This window comes from Rhinocladiella mackenziei (assembly GCF_000835555.1).
Source record: "Rhinocladiella mackenziei CBS 650.93 unplaced genomic scaffold supercont1.2, whole genome shotgun sequence".
Lineage (NCBI taxonomy): Eukaryota > Fungi > Ascomycota > Eurotiomycetes > Chaetothyriales > Herpotrichiellaceae > Rhinocladiella > Rhinocladiella mackenziei.
In genome coordinates, this window is record NW_013550603.1 from 2,512,866 (window position 1) to 2,529,864 (window position 16,999).

Here is a 16,999-nt window from a genome sequence, read left to right on the forward strand (position 1 = left end):
CCGACTCCCGTGTGCTACCCCTGATGGTGGAAGCGGGGTCTGGCGCCAACCAATCGGCGAGTGGCGCGAAAGTCTCGTAGTTACTGTAAACCGCTACGGCATCCATTCCATCCTCTGCGCCTCCTGTTCAACCACATCATGAATTTGGCACTGATTGACCCTTTCCAACTAGCCCAGGACTCGCCAGACGCTCTCACGAATGATCTCAGTATGTCAAAACCCCTTCCCATAACTGCCATCTGCGGACAGGGCGACATCGCTTGGTTCTCACCCACAAAACTAACCCCGAACAGGATCTGGCCATGCCACCACCCTCCGGTTCAGTCGCAAGGGCGACTACCTTGCATCGGGTAGAGTGGATGGCAAGGTCGTCATTTGGTAAGTCAAACCCAGATACGGTGGTCAGAGAAATGGGCTCTCGGGGAAGATATCAAAGTGGATCCCCAAAAATGTCAATTAACACCGCTCTTCAAGGGATATGGAAACATACGGCGTGGCGATGAAATTGCATGGTCACTGGAAACAGATCCAAAGTCTAAGGTAATCTCCATTCCAAGCGCCCGCCTTTTATTGTCTTGCCAAATTCTCATCTCGTGCCTGATCAGCTGGTCAAGAGACGGCCGACACCTCCTCACAGCATCGCAGGACTGTCGAGCTTGCCTATGGGACCTGCAAACACAACAACGGATCCGGACCGTCAAATTCGAAGCTCCCATCTACACCGCCGAACTACACCCCTACAACCACAATTTATTCGTCGCATCCCTTTTCGAAGACCGACCATATCTAGTCGACATCACGAACCCCGAGCCCGTCAAACGCATCCTCCCCACCACTCCGCTAAGCGACAGCATTCCTCGGTCCGAGAACAAACAAGCCACGACCTCTGCCATCTTCTCCGTGCTGGGTAACCACATCATCGCCGGCACCTCGAAAGGGTACATCAACATCCTGGAGACGGAATCGCGCAAAATCATCCACTCGACCAAGATCTCGACGGGTCTGATCTCCTTGCTCCGTCTGACATCCAACGGCCGCCAGCTCCTCGCCAATAGCACCGACCGCATCATCCGCACCATCAACCTGCCTGACCTCTCACTGATCACGCCCTCGACGGCCCCGCCCTTCGAGCCGACCAGCGAAGACGACCAGCCCGACCCCGCCACCCTGGCCGAAAACATCGTGCTAACGACCGAACACAAGTTCCAGGATCTAGTGAACCGTCTGCGCTGGAACCACTGCGCATTCAGTCACTCGTCCTCGACGGGCATCGCCGACTACGTGACCGCCTCGACATACATGAAGAAGGACATCTACATCTGGGAGTTACGAACGAACTCACTGCTACGCATCCTCGAGAACCGCGAAGAACCGGCGATCATCGAATGGCATCCGTCCCGACCTCTCCTGGCCTGTACGAGCATCGAAACCGGCAGTATCCAGATCTGGGGGATCGAGCCGCAGCAGAAGTGGTCGGCGCTGGCGCCCGACTTCACCGAACTCACCGAGAACGTCGAGTACATCGAGCGCGAGGACGAGTTTGATGAATACCCGCAGGAAGAACACCAGAAACGACGGCTGGGTCGCGAAGACGAGGTTGTCGACGTGTTGACGGTCGAGAGGAAGATGGGGGAGGAAGAGAGTTTCGTTCTGCCTATGCTGTATAATATCGAGGACAGTGACGGGGACGACCAGGAGCTGGTGAGGATGGGAGTAGGCACCATGCGGAAGAAGGAGATCAACGAGGGCAAAGAGTATGAGAATGATCCGGAGGAGGTTGCGAAGACGGCCAGGAAGCGGAAGTAGTGTTTTCGCTCCAGTCTAGAAACATTGGTTGAAGAGGAAATAAAGTTACCACGACGGCTGGCACAAAAATTGCATGCTCAATTGCTATGTCTTACGAGAATGGGCGAAGTCGATGAGACCAATGTCCAATGGTGGGTTCCTTGGGTACAGAGACGTTAGGATCTTTGCCAATCTCCGCATTGTCTATGGATCACCGGTCCCCCAATGCCGCTCAATCGTCAAATTCCGTGCACGATCGAGAGACGAAAGGATTGTACGCAGCATTGACAAACTGCGCAGACCACATGACTGGTTCAGAAACCTCGTATGGCATCGTCTGAAACATCATATCAAATACATCCTGATCCGCACCCATGGAATCGAAAGTCGACGGCATCGTAGTTGACAAAGGCGCCCTAGATGAAGTCGCATCAGAGGGATTGTCGTGCCCGCCTTCAATTCGAAGAAGCTCACCACTCTGAGCATTATTTGGAGCCCTCGCTAGGTGTGAGTGAGATGGTCAGTATCGGGACGATCACAAGAGGCCCAGACCGAGGACGAACCTTGAGAACGAATCCGAGTTTCTTTCAGCCTTTGCATCATATCTCTTGCCAGACGTGCAGCATTCGAATTCGAACTCAGCGCTTGGAAAACAGTAAGACAGACATCGGCGTCTTCATCCACGCCAGCCCAGTCAATGTCCTGAGTGTCTTCTCCATCCAGGTCCATGCAAATACTTGCCACCAAGAGGATCGAACTTGCACAAATGAGGCAGGAGATCATTTGCCACCAGGGAAATCCGTACACAAGACTTTTCTTGTCTTCGACATTGTGAAGCAGTCGAGCCGTACATTGGGCAGCCAAAACGCATCTCCTCTTGGACAAGAGGATCTGTGCTCGTTCAGATTGATAGAAAGCCATTGGGTCGGCGCATGACTCAAACAATCTGGCCGGGGCAAGCAACGGTCGATGAATAAGAGCCTGAAGATTGTAGAACTTGATGGCCAGCATATTTCGCTAACGGCCCAGTCAGAAGAGGGGAGACCGAAATGTGGCTCTGGCCGTGCGAGAAGTACCTACCTGTCTTTTGAAGGTCATCGAATTTTCGAACGTGTGCGAGAGATCAAATCTCAAAGTTCGCGGCAAGCTGGCTTTCCATTGCGATAACTCACGATCTAAGCGTTCGATTGTAGACAACGTCATGCCGGCATTGACGGCCTTATTGGGCCCGTAGAGACCATTGAATACTCTTCCGATAATGCCAGAGAATTGGATCATTGCGATGAAATAGTGTCCCACCAGGGCATCACCGTGGGCAGGATATTGATCGACCGTGGCATGGCTGTCGTCCGATATGGCAAAGTCCGACATTCGGGACGGAAGTCGAAGATTAAAGCCATCGTCATGTATCGCAGGTGGTCTCCCCAATTGCAAGGCAAGAAGGCGGTCAAGAACGTATAAAGAGAACCAAACACGTCGGCGCGTTTCGCTAGATCGTTCATTCTCCGGCAGCTTTCTATGTCCTTCATCAACATGAAGACCAATGCTCTGGGCAATTCTGACTGCCATTCCCAAAGTCGTCCAGCATCTGCCGGAGGATAAGTCTCAAGGGTGGAGATTTAGGCCTTTGGTGGGACATACCGATCGGTGTGGCACGTTGCCAGGAGGTAAAAGCACTGAGCGAGGAGAGCTTGAACGTGGCCCACGGTGTGTTTCGAGTCGTATTTCTGCGATAGAGCAACCGCCTGGTCAAAGTATCGTTGGTGCTGATGGGATAATCTTTTGGAGGAACTGGCATTTTCTTGGTCTGCCATTTTCTCATAGCAAGCACCGATGGCGAAGATGGTCACTTCCACGTCAGTCAAACCCGTCCACCACGGGGCACGGGGCACGAGGCACTCACAAAGGAGGGATAGCCAAGGGCCTCGAAAATTCTCCAAGGACCCGGATCGCCAGAAGGATTCGTATGTTTTCTGGAAAGCTGGCTGCCAGATAAAAGGGTAAGCAATATGAATGGTTGAGAAATATACCTCGACGAAAGCATTGGCAGTGGTTTTGCGCGGCAGGAATGCTTCATTTTCGTCGAGACACTCTTGCAGTGGGACTCCATCTTGCTCATAGCTGTCGATTCGCACTTCGCTGTTGGTTTCTCCTCCTTTTTCAAGTTCGGAGGGCTGACAGAAAGCCTGCTCGATCGCACGGAAAAAGCGGATGTCGCTTGCTTCTCCCAAATATCGCTGAGAAGGGGATGATGGAAGCCGTGCCGTGAACTCGTTGTCTGGAGATGAAGGACTTGCAAGGGCGCCGTCCGTCGCCCCCAAAGCAGAAGGAGGAAGCCGGATAGATGAAAGTCCCAAATCGACAGCTTTACGGTCACTTTCGGAGAGCTTGTTACGAAGACCCTTGAGGAGTCTGTCATATATGCCAACTGCGTGCCTCAACTTCTGGGCTTCATCACAAGCTGACAAAAGGTTCAACCGAGTTCGTTTGTTTTCAACAGCACTTGTCCTCTGACCAGCATCATTCCACTGACAGGCATACCCATATCCAGCACACCGATCGCACGTCGGACGCTTTCCGTCACACTGGCGACAAGAGATGGTCAGTGACGGTGGAACTGGTCGGCCGCTAGAAGAAAAAAAGCACACAGAGTTTACCACGGGCAGGCTCCAGGCGGATATCACTCCGGTTCATCCAGGTTCAACCATGATCTTAGCAGCCTATGCTGCTTCTCATATCAACAAGTTGCCATTGACACAATAACTCACCTTTGCCTTCAACGCCCTGCAACTGTCACAGGCAATGGCAACACGGCGCCGCTTAAGAGGGGGTTCACCGGGCATATTCGTCAGATATAAGCAGCGCAACGCGGCGTAGGTAATAGTCTCTATGACCCGATCACCTATACACGCTTCGGGACTTTATCATCCAGTGGATGGAGCAACATCAGGGAATGCCCACTCAAGATGAGCGACAAGATGGGCGAGAAGCAACCCGCCGTGGAGAGAAAAGAACGGAGCAAGCTTCCGCCTTATCCGTCCGGTCCGGTTGAATCATCGCTTTTCCTTACTGATTTTATCCTCCCCTATCCTGAAATGGCTCTATCTTTCCGAAGTTGGCCCTGAATGGGGCAGTTAATACGGCCAGAGTCTTTCGCATTCGCATACGGTATTCCTCTCCAGTAGTGATCACGGGTACAACAGCCGTCACCACGCAGACCAATTCCGTTTACAGGATGCCTCCCTGCGACTCCCAGATTCGAGCAGACGGGATAGGCTGAGGGATTTTCAATGAGGTTGGACCTTTCGCGCCGTTCTCCAACCATTTGATGAATACCCTCTAGACTCGCCTCCGGTATTTGACCCGATTCCCCATGGGTAAGTTGAGCTTGTGCAATGCTTGTTCTTCGGTGGGTCGCTTGCGCGGTATTCATTACTTTCCCCTCCGACAGGCTACGCCGCCCCGAACGGAAGGCGTCTCACGACCTGGTTGAGCATCATGTGAGGGGCTCTATACATGGCCAATGTTGGCGGCATTTTGAACTTGTACACGGCTTGATTCGTCAATGTTGTACTCTTCACTCACGCCGCAGGATGTGCGACACAAGATGCTGTTGGCCGACAGATATAGATAAAAAGCAAGACGCTCGGCCTCAGAAGGGCATATCTCACTTAATCCCTTCTGATGCAACTTGTTGAAATTGAACCACAAGTTTTGCTCCTTCTCTGGCGACAAAATGGCCCTTTCCATAAGTCTCTCCAATGACGATGGAAGGCCATATACCCCTGGTTCGATGGTTCTAGGAGTAGTCAGGCTGGACACATTTGAAGACCAAACAATCGGCTCCCTGACCATCACCTTTAGCGGCCAGACCAAGGTTCTGTTGAACCAAAACTACGGCGACTTGACCGTGTCAAGAACAGACTACTACTCCTGTGGCTATCTCTTCAGCCGGCACCTCAGCCTGTACCAGGGTAAATATACCCACCACAAGGGGACATATGCATGGCCGTTTGCATTTCGGATTCCACTGTTTGCGGCGCCCAGAGCAATTGCCCCGGGATCCAAGGAGTTATTTGAGCGAAGGCCCCCATGGAAGGGTGATCGGGGACCGGAGCCTCATCCTCTCCCACCTAGCATGTTTTACAGGGGAAGATTCACCAGCTCCGTCGAATACGTGCTTCAGGCGATTCTCGCACAACCTTCAGCCAGCCCGATGGCGCTGAACAAGAACCTAATCGCCTTGAAGACGATTCCCGTTCACACCCTTGCGATCTCGCCAACCCTGAGCTCCGAGGATGATTGGCCCTATATAAATCACCGCCACGTCGTGAAGTGCCCGCTTGCTAGCGCTTCACAGACAGTGACAAGTCGAATTTTCTCTAAATTCTACCGTGGCAAAGGCAACGTGCCTGAGGTCGAACTTTGGCTCTGTGTCTTACTGCCCAAGAAAATCGAGATAAAAGCACAAGCGGCGTTGTCGATTCTTGTCTCTGCGACGGCCCAGCGCTGCATTCCGGAGACCCCAAGACAAGATCGCGGAGGGAATATACTGAATTCCCATGCGAAGCTGACAATCACGTCCTTCAAGCTGTCTCTGGTCCAACGCACCCAAGTCCGAGCGGGCTGCCACAGTCCCTCATCGGAGCGACAAATCTTCACCCGAAAGGGATCCTGCTCGGTGCCTGTCTCCCAATCACCTTCGACAACAAGCAGTACCGAACCCAGCAATCCAGAGGCAAGGACAACAGAAGCAACCTTCGTCAATCTCGGCGACTCAGCTGATCTCTCGGTGCCCATTGCATCTCTCGTGCCCGACTTCTCCACATATAACATCGCACGGTCTCACACGCTAGACCTCGCGTTGAACGTGGAGTATGAGCGCAAGCGGTTCAAATTCATCCTCAGAACTGTACCGATCCGAATACTGCCGAGGAGTGGCTCGGATCTCGAGAGGCGATTGAGCCAATCCCTCGCTTTAGATGATGAGTATGGTTGCGAACAGCGCAGTGGACAAGGACGCGTCAACAGTGGAATTCAGAGCCTAAGGCAGGGTCAAGGGGAAGAATCCTGGGTGGTCCCGCCGCCAGAGGCGCCCAATGCTGACAACATCGCCGACGCCGACACCTGTGGAGTTCCGTCCGATGCGATCTTCGCGGAGCCGCTGCCAGTGTATACCGTCCAAGCTTGACCGACCTAGGAATGGGGAGCGTTTTTGCTTTGAGGATATTGACGGCCGTGATACCCTTGCTTGTTACATCACGCTGCTGGGTGTTTTCGTTATGGGTTGGGGACCATATATTTGCAGGAGAATCCTCAATCTTGTTAAACTTCGTTGTCCTGTCTCTTCATCTCTGTTCTACATTACATAGCTCCATCCGGTGGAAGGCTATCAGGCCATCTCGTCACTCAGGTCTCCGTCGCTGAACCGCGCATGTGGCTCCAACACAGGTGCTCCCTTGCAAGTCTACCATCTCTCCCGGCCCGTGAATACCCCATTTTGGCTTTGTACTTCATGACATCGACACGGGGATGCTTACCCCTCCCCCTACGCCTCTGGGACAAGACACGATATCCAGCTCGTTGTCCTCTTTCTTCGCTCAAAAGAAGTGCTATTTAGATTGGGTATAATTTTTCCTCTCGAAGTGTGACTGGAAGACGGTAAGTTTGGCAATGTCGTATTGTGGACGATGCCCGCGGCGGTACCTGTATCCATCTTGCTTTCCGATTCCCTTGTAGAGGAGCTTGCCGATGTTTGTCTTTTGGACGCCCCGTGTCGTTCTGTTTCCCGGCCACGGTGACATCCGTTCAATGCTTGGGAGATGAGGTCGAGGGCAGACCTCGTGAGAATCGAGTGGTGCTTTGTAGGACTATATGGCAATAAGCCGTCGCCACGGCCGGTTCCTGGAGGGCCGTGTTTTGGACATCTCCTGGACCTCTGAGGGCAAATTAGCCCGGTAGCTCTGGACGTGCCCGCGCCGGCTTTTTCTCCTGAGAATCTGCCTCGAGACGGTGCGCGGAGAGGGTCGCTGAGATTACATCGTTTGTAGTGCCCGTGGAGTAAGGAGACTGGCCGGCGGCCGGCACGGAGTAGCCGTCTTGGAATGGATCTGCTGGAGTAGTTTGGTAGTGAGATGCTGGAGGGACGTCCGAGAAAGGGTGGCCGTGAAGTTCGTGGGGGGCCAATTGAGCCCTGTTGCGTCTCTTCTCACGGAAGAGAAGCCATGAGAGCAGGCCGATGACAGCGAGCAGTGGAAGGCCCACACCGAGCCCGGCGCCGAGGCCGGCTATTAGAGCCGAGTCTGAGTCGTCAGACGATACTGGAATTGTATTCGAGTCGATTGTTGCTGTGGCCGTCAAGGTAACTTGGGAGCCTGAGACGTCGGTCGTGAACGTGTATGTTTGCAACAATGTCGTCGATGGGTTTGGTTCACTGTCGGTGAGGATGTTTTGGATGGGCGCGATGCTGTAGCCGCTGAGGAAGGCAGAGCCATTCTCGACGACTGCGTTCTCAATGATCTTGAACAATTCGATTCCCTGGTCATTGCAACATGATGTCGAGTTGCCACCGCCGTTGGAACAGCACCATTTGTCGTCATCGCATCGGTAGACCGTGCTTGGTTTGCCGAGCCGTCGTGGAGTTAGACAGCGGGGGAAACACGCTTCATCTTGCCACGTGCTGTCGGTGCATAAGCCCGTGTTGAGAAACGTGGACTGGCTTTTATGTCAGTGCTGTGAGTCTGGGTATGCTTGGCCTCGCGTATTGCGTACCTTATTGAGACAGAGTCCATTCTTCAAACAGGTCGTGCCCTCGTTGCAACAGTGGGTCACGTTCGCTGACGGGAAACACGGTGTGTGTGTTGTCGATGTTGTCTGAGTGCCATCCGGGTTGTAGCAGATGTCTGTGGCAGCGAAGACGGCTGTCGACAGCGCCGTCACAAGGACACCGGCTGCGAGACTGAGCAGCATCTTTGGTTTAATTGACCGGAGCGAAAGAGGGGAAACAAATAGACGAAGAAAATGAAAAAAATTATGCGATGAATGGTCAATATAAACCCACGGCAAATTTTCTTCGATGGTTGCATCTACCGAGGACTTCCGCGCAATTCACTCATCTCCGTGACATTCAAGCTCCTGTTTCAAGAGTGGTGGCCTTACATTGAGGTGGAGAGAGCCCCCCTAGGCCTGCGCCATGCGCCAGCCTTGACACCGAGATTGTGGAACCCCCATTCCATAGACCTTGAAGACGCCTCTGTGTAGAAGCTGTGCCTGCAGCGGCTGATAGACAACCTCCTTTAACGGCGGTCGGATCAGCTTCAAATTTCTCTGAGAGTCCATAGGATGGCATCGTGGTAGGATTGGCGGAAGGGTCAGACGCCTGGTAGCATGACAGGACAATGAATGGTAGGGCAGATTAGAACCTTCGTGGCCTGCGACTTGTCAGGGGTTCTTTCAGCTCCAACGGCAGGTAGGTCCGCGGGTGCCAACGACCCTTGTCGCCGATCTCGTTCAGTTGACGAATCGCAGCTTTTCTGGAAAGTCAAAATATAACGGGCTTCCATCTGCCGTTCCGGCTCGTATGATGGCGTTCCGTGGGAGGGCCCAAATTGGATTTGAAAATGTACTCACTACTTCTACCAGGTTCACCCGGCGCTTGTCGAACAAGTAATGCGAGATTGAAGAGATATCTGATCGCCAAAAGACGGAGGGAGGGGGTTGTAATGAAGGCCATCAAGTTTCATGTGATTAGTTGGGCCAAGTCTGACAGATGCCTCTCTTGGCCGCAACCACTTGTCCTTTTGCAGGCGTCGGGGAGACTTGCCATCTGCGACAATTTTTGGCGGATAAACCGAACTCTTCCGATCACTGTTCTGCCTCTTCTCGACACCGCTTACGCCACTTAGATTTGTATTCTTGATCGAATGGCTGTAGATGGCCAGATCTCTCCCTCTTTCACATAATGACCTCAATTGACGACCTTTTCCGCAGGCCGAATGCTGCTCCGAAGCGGAAACTCGAAGATCCTACAACTGCCTTGACCAATGCCCTTTCCAACAAGTCGACCAAATTGAACAACGGCTCCTCCCCACGCAGCTCAAACAATGGCTTTCATGAACCATCCACCCCTGATGGTTCCGATAGCAAGGCTGCTTTCGTGCCAGACGAAGTTCCGGATGACCAAGATGACGTCGACGCCGGACCGGCCTTGCCTCGCGAAGATCTGGAGGATGAAGTCGGTGACGACGAAGAAGGACGCTTTTTTGGCGGTGGAGTGACAAAGCAGGAACGTGAAGTGATTGAATACATCGAGAAGAATGAAGGGGGAGAGGCCGAAGAGAAGATTGACTCGACATGGCTGCGTCGGACAGCCATTAACTTTGAACGAAAAATCAACAAGAACGCAGAACTACGCGCCAAGTACGAGAGTGATCCCATGAAATTTGTGGGAAGTGAGGCAGATCTGGATGCCGAGATTAAAGGCTTGAGCTTGTTGAGTGAGCATGGCGAGTTATACGGCGAATTTGTTAAAATGGGCTGTGTGGGCAGCTTGGTGGGTCTGCTTGCGCATGACAATACGGACATCGCCATTGGAGTCTGCGAACTGTTTGTCGAACTCACGGACGAAGACTCTGCCACCACTGAAGAGCAGTGGAAGACGCTTGTGCAGGCTATGATCGAAAGTGATGTCATCGATCTTCTGACGAGCAATCTTGGTCGACTGGATGAAGAGAACCACCTCAATGATCGAGCGGGGGTCTATCATGTCTTGAACGTTCTTGAGAATGTGCTGTCCGAGACAGAATATTCGGAGGTTGTCGGGGCCCGTGCTGAGATGATGGACTGGCTTCTTTCGAGAATCAGCAAAATTGATCCCAATGCTCGAGGAAAAGTCGGACAGAACCGTCAATACGCCGCGGAGATCCTTGCCATCCTTCTCCAAAACAACAGAAACAACCGAGATCGCCTGGCACAGAAAGAAGGCGTCGACGCTCTCCTGGAGCTGTTAAGTGTATACCGCAAGAGGGATCCCGAGAAAGATTCCGATGAAGAAGAGTTTGCCGAGAACCTTTTCGATTGCCTGGCCTGTGTCGTCGAGGAGAGGTTTCCTGCAGAAAAGTTCTTGGAGGGTGAAGGAGTCGAATTGTGTCTCATCATGCTTCGAGAAGGGAGGCTCGCCAAGGCGAGAGCTTTGCGAGTCCTCGATCATGCCATGAGCGGGGGCAATGCGACAGCAATTTCGGAGAGATTGGTTGACGCCGCCGGCCTGAAGACCATTTTTGGAATGCTTATGAAAAGCCATAAAATGGAGCGCAGTCTGGTTGAACATCTCATTGGAATTCTGGCGAGCCTATTGAGATATCTTCCAGGAGGATCTGCGGCCCGGATCCGCACCCTAGCCAAGTTTGTGGAAAAGGACTACGAAAAGATCACGAAACTGGTGGAATTGCGGCGAGAATACAAGACAAGGCTCAGTAAAGTTGATGCCCAGATACGAAAGGAGCGACAAGAGATGGGTGATGCCGCGGCAGAAGAACTGGCCGACGAATGGCTGTCTCGACGCCTTGATGCCGGGTTGTTTTCTCTCCAGGCCCTTGAACTGATTCTCAGTTGGATGGTGGCGGAGGACAACGGTGCGAGACAAACGATTACCGTGCTGCTCGGGGAAGACGGGCTCAAGATTCTTGAACGGAGCCTGAGAGATCAACTGGATGGGATGGACCCAGACCAAAGCGACGAATCAAAGTCTACAGAAGAGATGCTGGAAGCGTTGCTTCTCTGTCTTGAATAATGATGATTGCAGGCCGCTTATCCTGGGACGGCGAGGCATGGTGATTTGAGTTAGAAATAGTTTTGGGATATCCAAATCGAGACACCCTTTCCTCCGTGCTGACCGTTTCTTCGCCACCACTGGACAACGGGAAATTCCAACGGCCAGGTTTTACATCAGGCCGAATCAGGGCTAGCGGCGGATGTGAATGCCAAGACTGCGCCTTGCGGATTTCGCCTCCCCAAAAGGTCCCCAGCCAGATTTTAGGAATCCCGACAACATCGTCGTGACCGTGTCTTGTCAAGTTCCTCGTGCCTGTGGCTCGCGACTGCATTCCATGACTGTCTCAGATATTGTGGGTTCTCCTTGGAGGCATTCTAAAGCCTTGGCTGACAACCCAGTGCCTTGGGTCAGGGCGCGACGAGAGGAACCTGAAAACCGCCTGACGAGGAGACCGCTCCGTTCTCTTTCGTTCGCACTGATTTTCACCCCTCCATTTCAATTGTTGACCCACGAACGCGCAGGATGACCGATTACGGGGATCAAAAGTACGATGTGAACGGTTATTACGGAGAAGATGTCGGATATGATGACGGGGAAGGGGTTGATCAGGACATTACTTCGGAAGATTGCTGGAAGGTCATCAGTTCATTCTTCGATGTCAAGAAACTGGCCTCTATGCAGATCGACTCGTTCAACCACTTCATGAGATCGGGGTTGCAGGATCTGGTCAACGAGAAGGGAGGAGTGACACTGGACCACGCGCAAAACATTGATGAAGATGATCCCAATCCGGTTGTTATCAAGAGACATGAAGTCAAATTCGGCAAGGTCACACTCAGCAAGCCCAACATGGTGGAAGGAGATGGTGTCACGACGGATTGTATGCCACACGAAGCGCGATTACGAAGCCTAACGTACGCGAGCCCTGCGTTTGTGAAAATGACGAGAAAAACATACTACGCGAAAGAGAAGCCCTGGGATGACGACAGCGCGGATCAAGGCGTCATGAAGGAGGATGGGACCGAGCTGTTCTGGCGAGAAGGCACAGACGAGGATGATTACGACACGGAGCGAGAGGTCTACATTGGCAAAATCCCCATCATGGTCAGAAGTATGACATGTCACCTGATGAGCGACAGATTTCAAAGCGAGAAGGATTTGTTCGCCTGGGGAGAATGCCCTTATGACCAAGGTGGCTATTTCATCATCAACGGGAGCGAGAAAGTCCTGATTGCCCAGGAACGAAGTGCTGGAAACATTGTTCAGGTCTTTCAGAAGGCCGCTCCCTCCCCATTCACCCATCTTGCCGAGATCAGATCGGTCATCGACCGGGGCGCCCGGATGATGTCTCAGTGCACGGTCAAACTATTCCGGAGAGTTGATGGTCCTGATGGAACCAAAATCGATAACCCGATCCGAGTTCAACTTCCATACGTCAAGCAGGATATCCCGCTGGTCATTGTCTTCCGCGCCTTGGACATTGTTTCCGACGCCGACATTTTGGAAAAGATCTGCTTCGACCAAAGCGACCAGGAAATGATGGATATGCTAATGGGCTCTCTCCAAGAAGGTCAACCTATACAAGGTGCCGACCTGGCGAGAGATTTCATCGCTCGTCGGGGAAATGTTCCGACTCTGAAGAGTCATGAGCGACAAAAGCACGCAACGGACATCTTGCAGAAGGAATTCCTGCCTCATATCGGACAAGGCCCCGATGCTACGGCACGAAAAGCATTCTTTCTGGGGTACATGGTCAATCGACTTCTGAAATGCGCTCTTGGACGAGCGGAACCCGACGATCGAGATCATCTCGGAAAGAAACGACTGGATTTGGCGGGCCCGCTCATGACCAATCTCTTTCGCTTGCAATTTGATAAGGCCACCAAAGACTTCTATCGCTACATGCAGAAGCGTGTGGAGGCGGGCCAGCCGATCAATATTATGGCCGGCTTCAAGCATCCAATTATTACCAGTGGCTTGAAATACTCTTTGGCCACGGGCAATTGGGGCGATCAAAAGAAACTGGACAAGGCGAAAGCCGGCGTTTCCCAGGTTCTCAGTCGCTACACTTTTGCCTCCACTTTGTCCCATCTTCGCCGGACCAATGCTCCCATCGGACGAGAAGGTAAAATTGCCAAGCCTCGTCAATTGCACAACACCCATTGGGGCTATGTGTGTCCGGCCGAAACTCCCGAAGGGCAAGCTTGTGGTCTGGTCAAGAATCTGTCTCTCATGTCAATGGTCACCAACTCTTATGAAACTGGACCTCTCGTCAACTACGTTATGACAAAGCATGTGGAGGCACTTGAAGACTGGGAACCTCGTCTCAATCCTCAAGCTACCAAGGTCTTTGTCGATGGCGTCTGGTTTGCAGTGGTCTTGCGGGATCCGAAACGCCTAGTTGATGATCTCCGAAAGCTTCGGAGAAAGGGGGTGTTCGATGCCCAAGTCAGTTTGGTGTGGGATATTCGGGACAAGGAATTCAGAATATCGGGTGACTCAGGCCGAATCGTTCGCCCCTTGTTCGTCGTCGAAACGGATCGGTCTTCCGAAAATCTCGGAAATCTTGTTCTGAACAAGGAACATATCAACAAGCTCGATCAAACCGCATACCTCAAGGAAAGCGGCTTCCAGTTCACCGACGAAGTTCGACCTTATGGATGGACCGATCTGTTGGAAAATGGTGTCGTCGAGTACCTGGATGCCGAAGAGGAGGAGACGGCAATGATCATCATGACACCCGAAGCTCTGGCCGATTCGAAAGCCAAATGGCTGGGCATGGAGATTGAGAACGAAGATGATCCGTTGAGGAGGAACGATCCGCTCCTGAACCCTCACGCACATACCTTCACCCACTGCGAAATCCATCCGAGTATGATCTTGGGCGTCTGCGCGAGTATCATTCCCTTCCCCGATCATAACCAATCGCCTCGTAATACCTACCAATCGGCCATGGGTAAACAAGCCATGGGCGTTTTCCTCACGAATTTTGACCAGCGCATGGAGACCATGGCCAATATCCTCTACTATCCTCAGAAGCCTTTGGCGAGGACGATGGCTATGGATTACTTGAAATTCCGAGAACTCCCAGCCGGTCAAAATGCCATTGTTGCCATTGCATGCTACTCAGGCTACAACCAGGAAGATTCCGTGATCATGAATCAAAGCTCCATCGATCGCGGCCTTTTCCGATCTCTGTTCTATCGAGCTTACCAAGACGCCGAAAAGAGTGTGGGACACTCTGTGGTGGAGCAGTTTGAAAAGCCCACGAGGGCCGACACCCTCCGTCTCAAACATGGTACCTACGACAAGCTTGATGAAGATGGTATTGTGGCTCCAGGTGTGCGTGTGAGTGGTGAAGATATTATCATCGGCAAGACGGCTCCGATGGCTCCAGACGCCGAAGAATTGGGTCAGAGACAAAAGCAACACATCAAGCGTGACGTCTCAACGCCCCTGAGATCTACCGAATCTGGAATGGTTGATCAAGTCATGCTTACCACCACGGCTGAAGGTCACCGATTTGCCAAGGTACGCGTGAGGACCATCAAGGTTCCCCAGATTGGTGACAAGTTTGCGTCGCGTCATGGCCAAAAGGGTACCATTGGTATCACCTACCGCCAGGAGGATATGCCTTTCACCAGAGAGGGGATTGTCCCTGATCTCATCATCAATCCACACGCCATTCCCTCTCGCATGACTATTGCTCACTTGATCGAATGTCAGCTGTCCAAGGTTGCCACCCTCCGTGGCGATGAAGGCGACGCTACTCCATTCACCAAAGTCACGGTCACACAGATCTCGGAGCTCCTGCGCAGAATGGGATACCAGTCACGCGGCTTCGAAGTCATGTACAATGGACACACCGGTAGAAAACTAGTGGCCCAAGTCTTCCTGGGTCCAACCTATTATCAACGACTCCGACACATGGTCGATGACAAAATCCACTCTCGTGCCCGTGGTCCTACCCAGATCCTCACTCGTCAACCTGTCGAAGGTCGTGCCCGTGACGGTGGTCTGCGATTCGGAGAAATGGAACGCGACTGTATGATCGCCCACGGCGCCAGTTCGTTCCTGAAGGAGCGCCTCTTCGACGTCTCAGACCCCTTCCGAGTTCATATCTGCGATATCTGCGGTCTCATGACGGTGATTGCCAAGCTCAAAAAGAACACGTTTGAGTGCAAGAACTGTAATAACAAGAACAAGATCAGCCAGATCTACTTGCCGTATGCGGCCAAGTTGCTGTTCCAGGAACTCTGGAGTATGAATATCGCGGCCAGATTGTACACCAAGAGAAGTCGTTAGGAATGAATGATTCTTGGCAGGCAGCTTGGAACCAGTCAGGAAGTGGAAAGGGGAAAAGACGACGAATAGAATCAGTTGGCGGGCTCGGCGTGGTGAACTTGGCTCGGGGCATTGTGTTTTCTTCAGGTTCAAAAGGAGTAAATTCACAAAGATGAGTGACGCTCTCACAGAAATGAAAGCGACTTGATCCAACAACAGAATTGTGTACAACTTTTTGAGCGTGGTATTTGTTTATCTTCGTACCCAGTTTCCCAGGATGGGAGATTCCTGGTGGCGAGAGCTTGTCTGATTTTCACCAAAAACATCAAGTGTACCATAGAAAAAGAACACCCCGGCCTAACGAGAAGGGCTGGGGGATCAGCGATCGGAGAATGGCAATGATATTCACAAAAACTCTGTTTTCGTTTCATTGGTTCTTGCTGACCCATTATAAGGAAAAAGGGGGACGAGTAAACAAATTATATCGATTCCATGATCACCGATGAGATCGGCGTGTCTGGCTAAGAGCAGCTATTTACTGTCGCTTGCTAGCGAATTAAGCGCCCCGAGCGTCCCGTTATCCTCTAACTCGAGAATTTGTCAGTTGCTAACCGAACGCCTGAATTGGTGCGGCTTTTGGGAAGGAGTTTAGCGGAATTGGGACGTTTGGACAAAATGAAAATTTCATCGATTTGGGAGGGAATAGATGTTGGACAGTCATTGTTCGTTCGCCGTGGTAAAAGGGCCGGGAGAGAAGTGTCATGTTCCATTGCCTAGTTCCCCTGACTGAAGCTCGTCAAGGTCAGGTAATGGCTTCAATGCACCGATGATTCCGTATGCCAGACCACCCTCGTGCCTGTGTCCATGATAATGAAAAAGCCCGCGTTGCTCGGCCATTTCTAGCCTTGACTATTCCTCAGGATACTTCGCTGCCTCGGGGGTCTTTAGCGGGATCGTACGGAAGACCTGTCGTAATGTCGTGCGATCTGGGTACTAGTGGTGCTTGCTTCTGTTCCTGTGACGCCTGTAGTATCAGAAGTGATGCCTGTTGTTCCTGTTGGGTGTGGTTGCCTTTTCAGCTTTGCTGGTCCTGGGTCTAACAACCTGTGGTAGCAGCATGTCCTTGTCGCTCTTGCCTAAGACTGTCCGCTATGGGCG

General features: G+C 52.2%; 6 protein-coding genes across 6 annotated transcripts; 4 read left to right on the forward strand and 2 right to left on the reverse strand.

Moving 5' to 3' along the window:
• Positions 1–138: 138 nt before the first annotated feature.
• Z518_02700 (uncharacterized protein) lies at positions 139–1,806 on the forward strand (the record flags this gene model as incomplete). Its single annotated transcript, XM_013419727.1, has 4 exons — positions 139–208; positions 294–378; positions 475–540; positions 606–1,806. The coding sequence occupies 4 exons, from the start codon at positions 139–141 to the stop codon at positions 1,804–1,806; spliced, it is 1,422 nt and encodes a 473-aa protein (XP_013275181.1).
• A 211-nt stretch (positions 1,807–2,017) lies between these two features.
• On the reverse strand, positions 2,018–4,628 carry Z518_02701 (uncharacterized protein; the record flags this gene model as incomplete). Its single annotated transcript, XM_013419728.1, has 6 exons — positions 2,018–2,286; positions 2,349–2,802; positions 2,866–3,373; positions 3,427–3,634; positions 3,689–4,370; positions 4,554–4,628. The coding sequence occupies 6 exons, from the start codon at positions 4,626–4,628 to the stop codon at positions 2,018–2,020; spliced, it is 2,196 nt and encodes a 731-aa protein (XP_013275182.1).
• Positions 4,629–5,521: 893 nt separating this feature from the next.
• Z518_02702 (uncharacterized protein) lies at positions 5,522–6,976 on the forward strand (the record flags this gene model as incomplete). Its single annotated transcript, XM_013419729.1, has 1 exon — positions 5,522–6,976. The coding sequence occupies one exon, from the start codon at positions 5,522–5,524 to the stop codon at positions 6,974–6,976; it is 1,455 nt and encodes a 484-aa protein (XP_013275183.1).
• Positions 6,977–7,734: 758 nt separating this feature from the next.
• Positions 7,735–8,754, reverse strand: Z518_02703 (uncharacterized protein; the record flags this gene model as incomplete). The annotated part of the gene is made up of 2 exons (XM_013419730.1): positions 7,735–8,499; positions 8,557–8,754. The coding sequence occupies 2 exons, from the start codon at positions 8,752–8,754 to the stop codon at positions 7,735–7,737; spliced, it is 963 nt and encodes a 320-aa protein (XP_013275184.1).
• Positions 8,755–9,745: 991 nt separating this feature from the next.
• Z518_02704 (uncharacterized protein) lies at positions 9,746–11,575 on the forward strand (the record flags this gene model as incomplete). Its single annotated transcript, XM_013419731.1, has 1 exon — positions 9,746–11,575. The coding sequence occupies one exon, from the start codon at positions 9,746–9,748 to the stop codon at positions 11,573–11,575; it is 1,830 nt and encodes a 609-aa protein (XP_013275185.1).
• Positions 11,576–12,079: 504 nt separating this feature from the next.
• On the forward strand, positions 12,080–15,862 carry Z518_02705 (uncharacterized protein; the record flags this gene model as incomplete). Its single annotated transcript, XM_013419732.1, has 1 exon — positions 12,080–15,862. One exon carries the CDS (start codon positions 12,080–12,082, stop codon positions 15,860–15,862), a length of 3,783 nt encoding a protein of 1,260 aa, XP_013275186.1.
• Between the last annotated feature and the right edge of the window lie 1,137 nt (positions 15,863–16,999).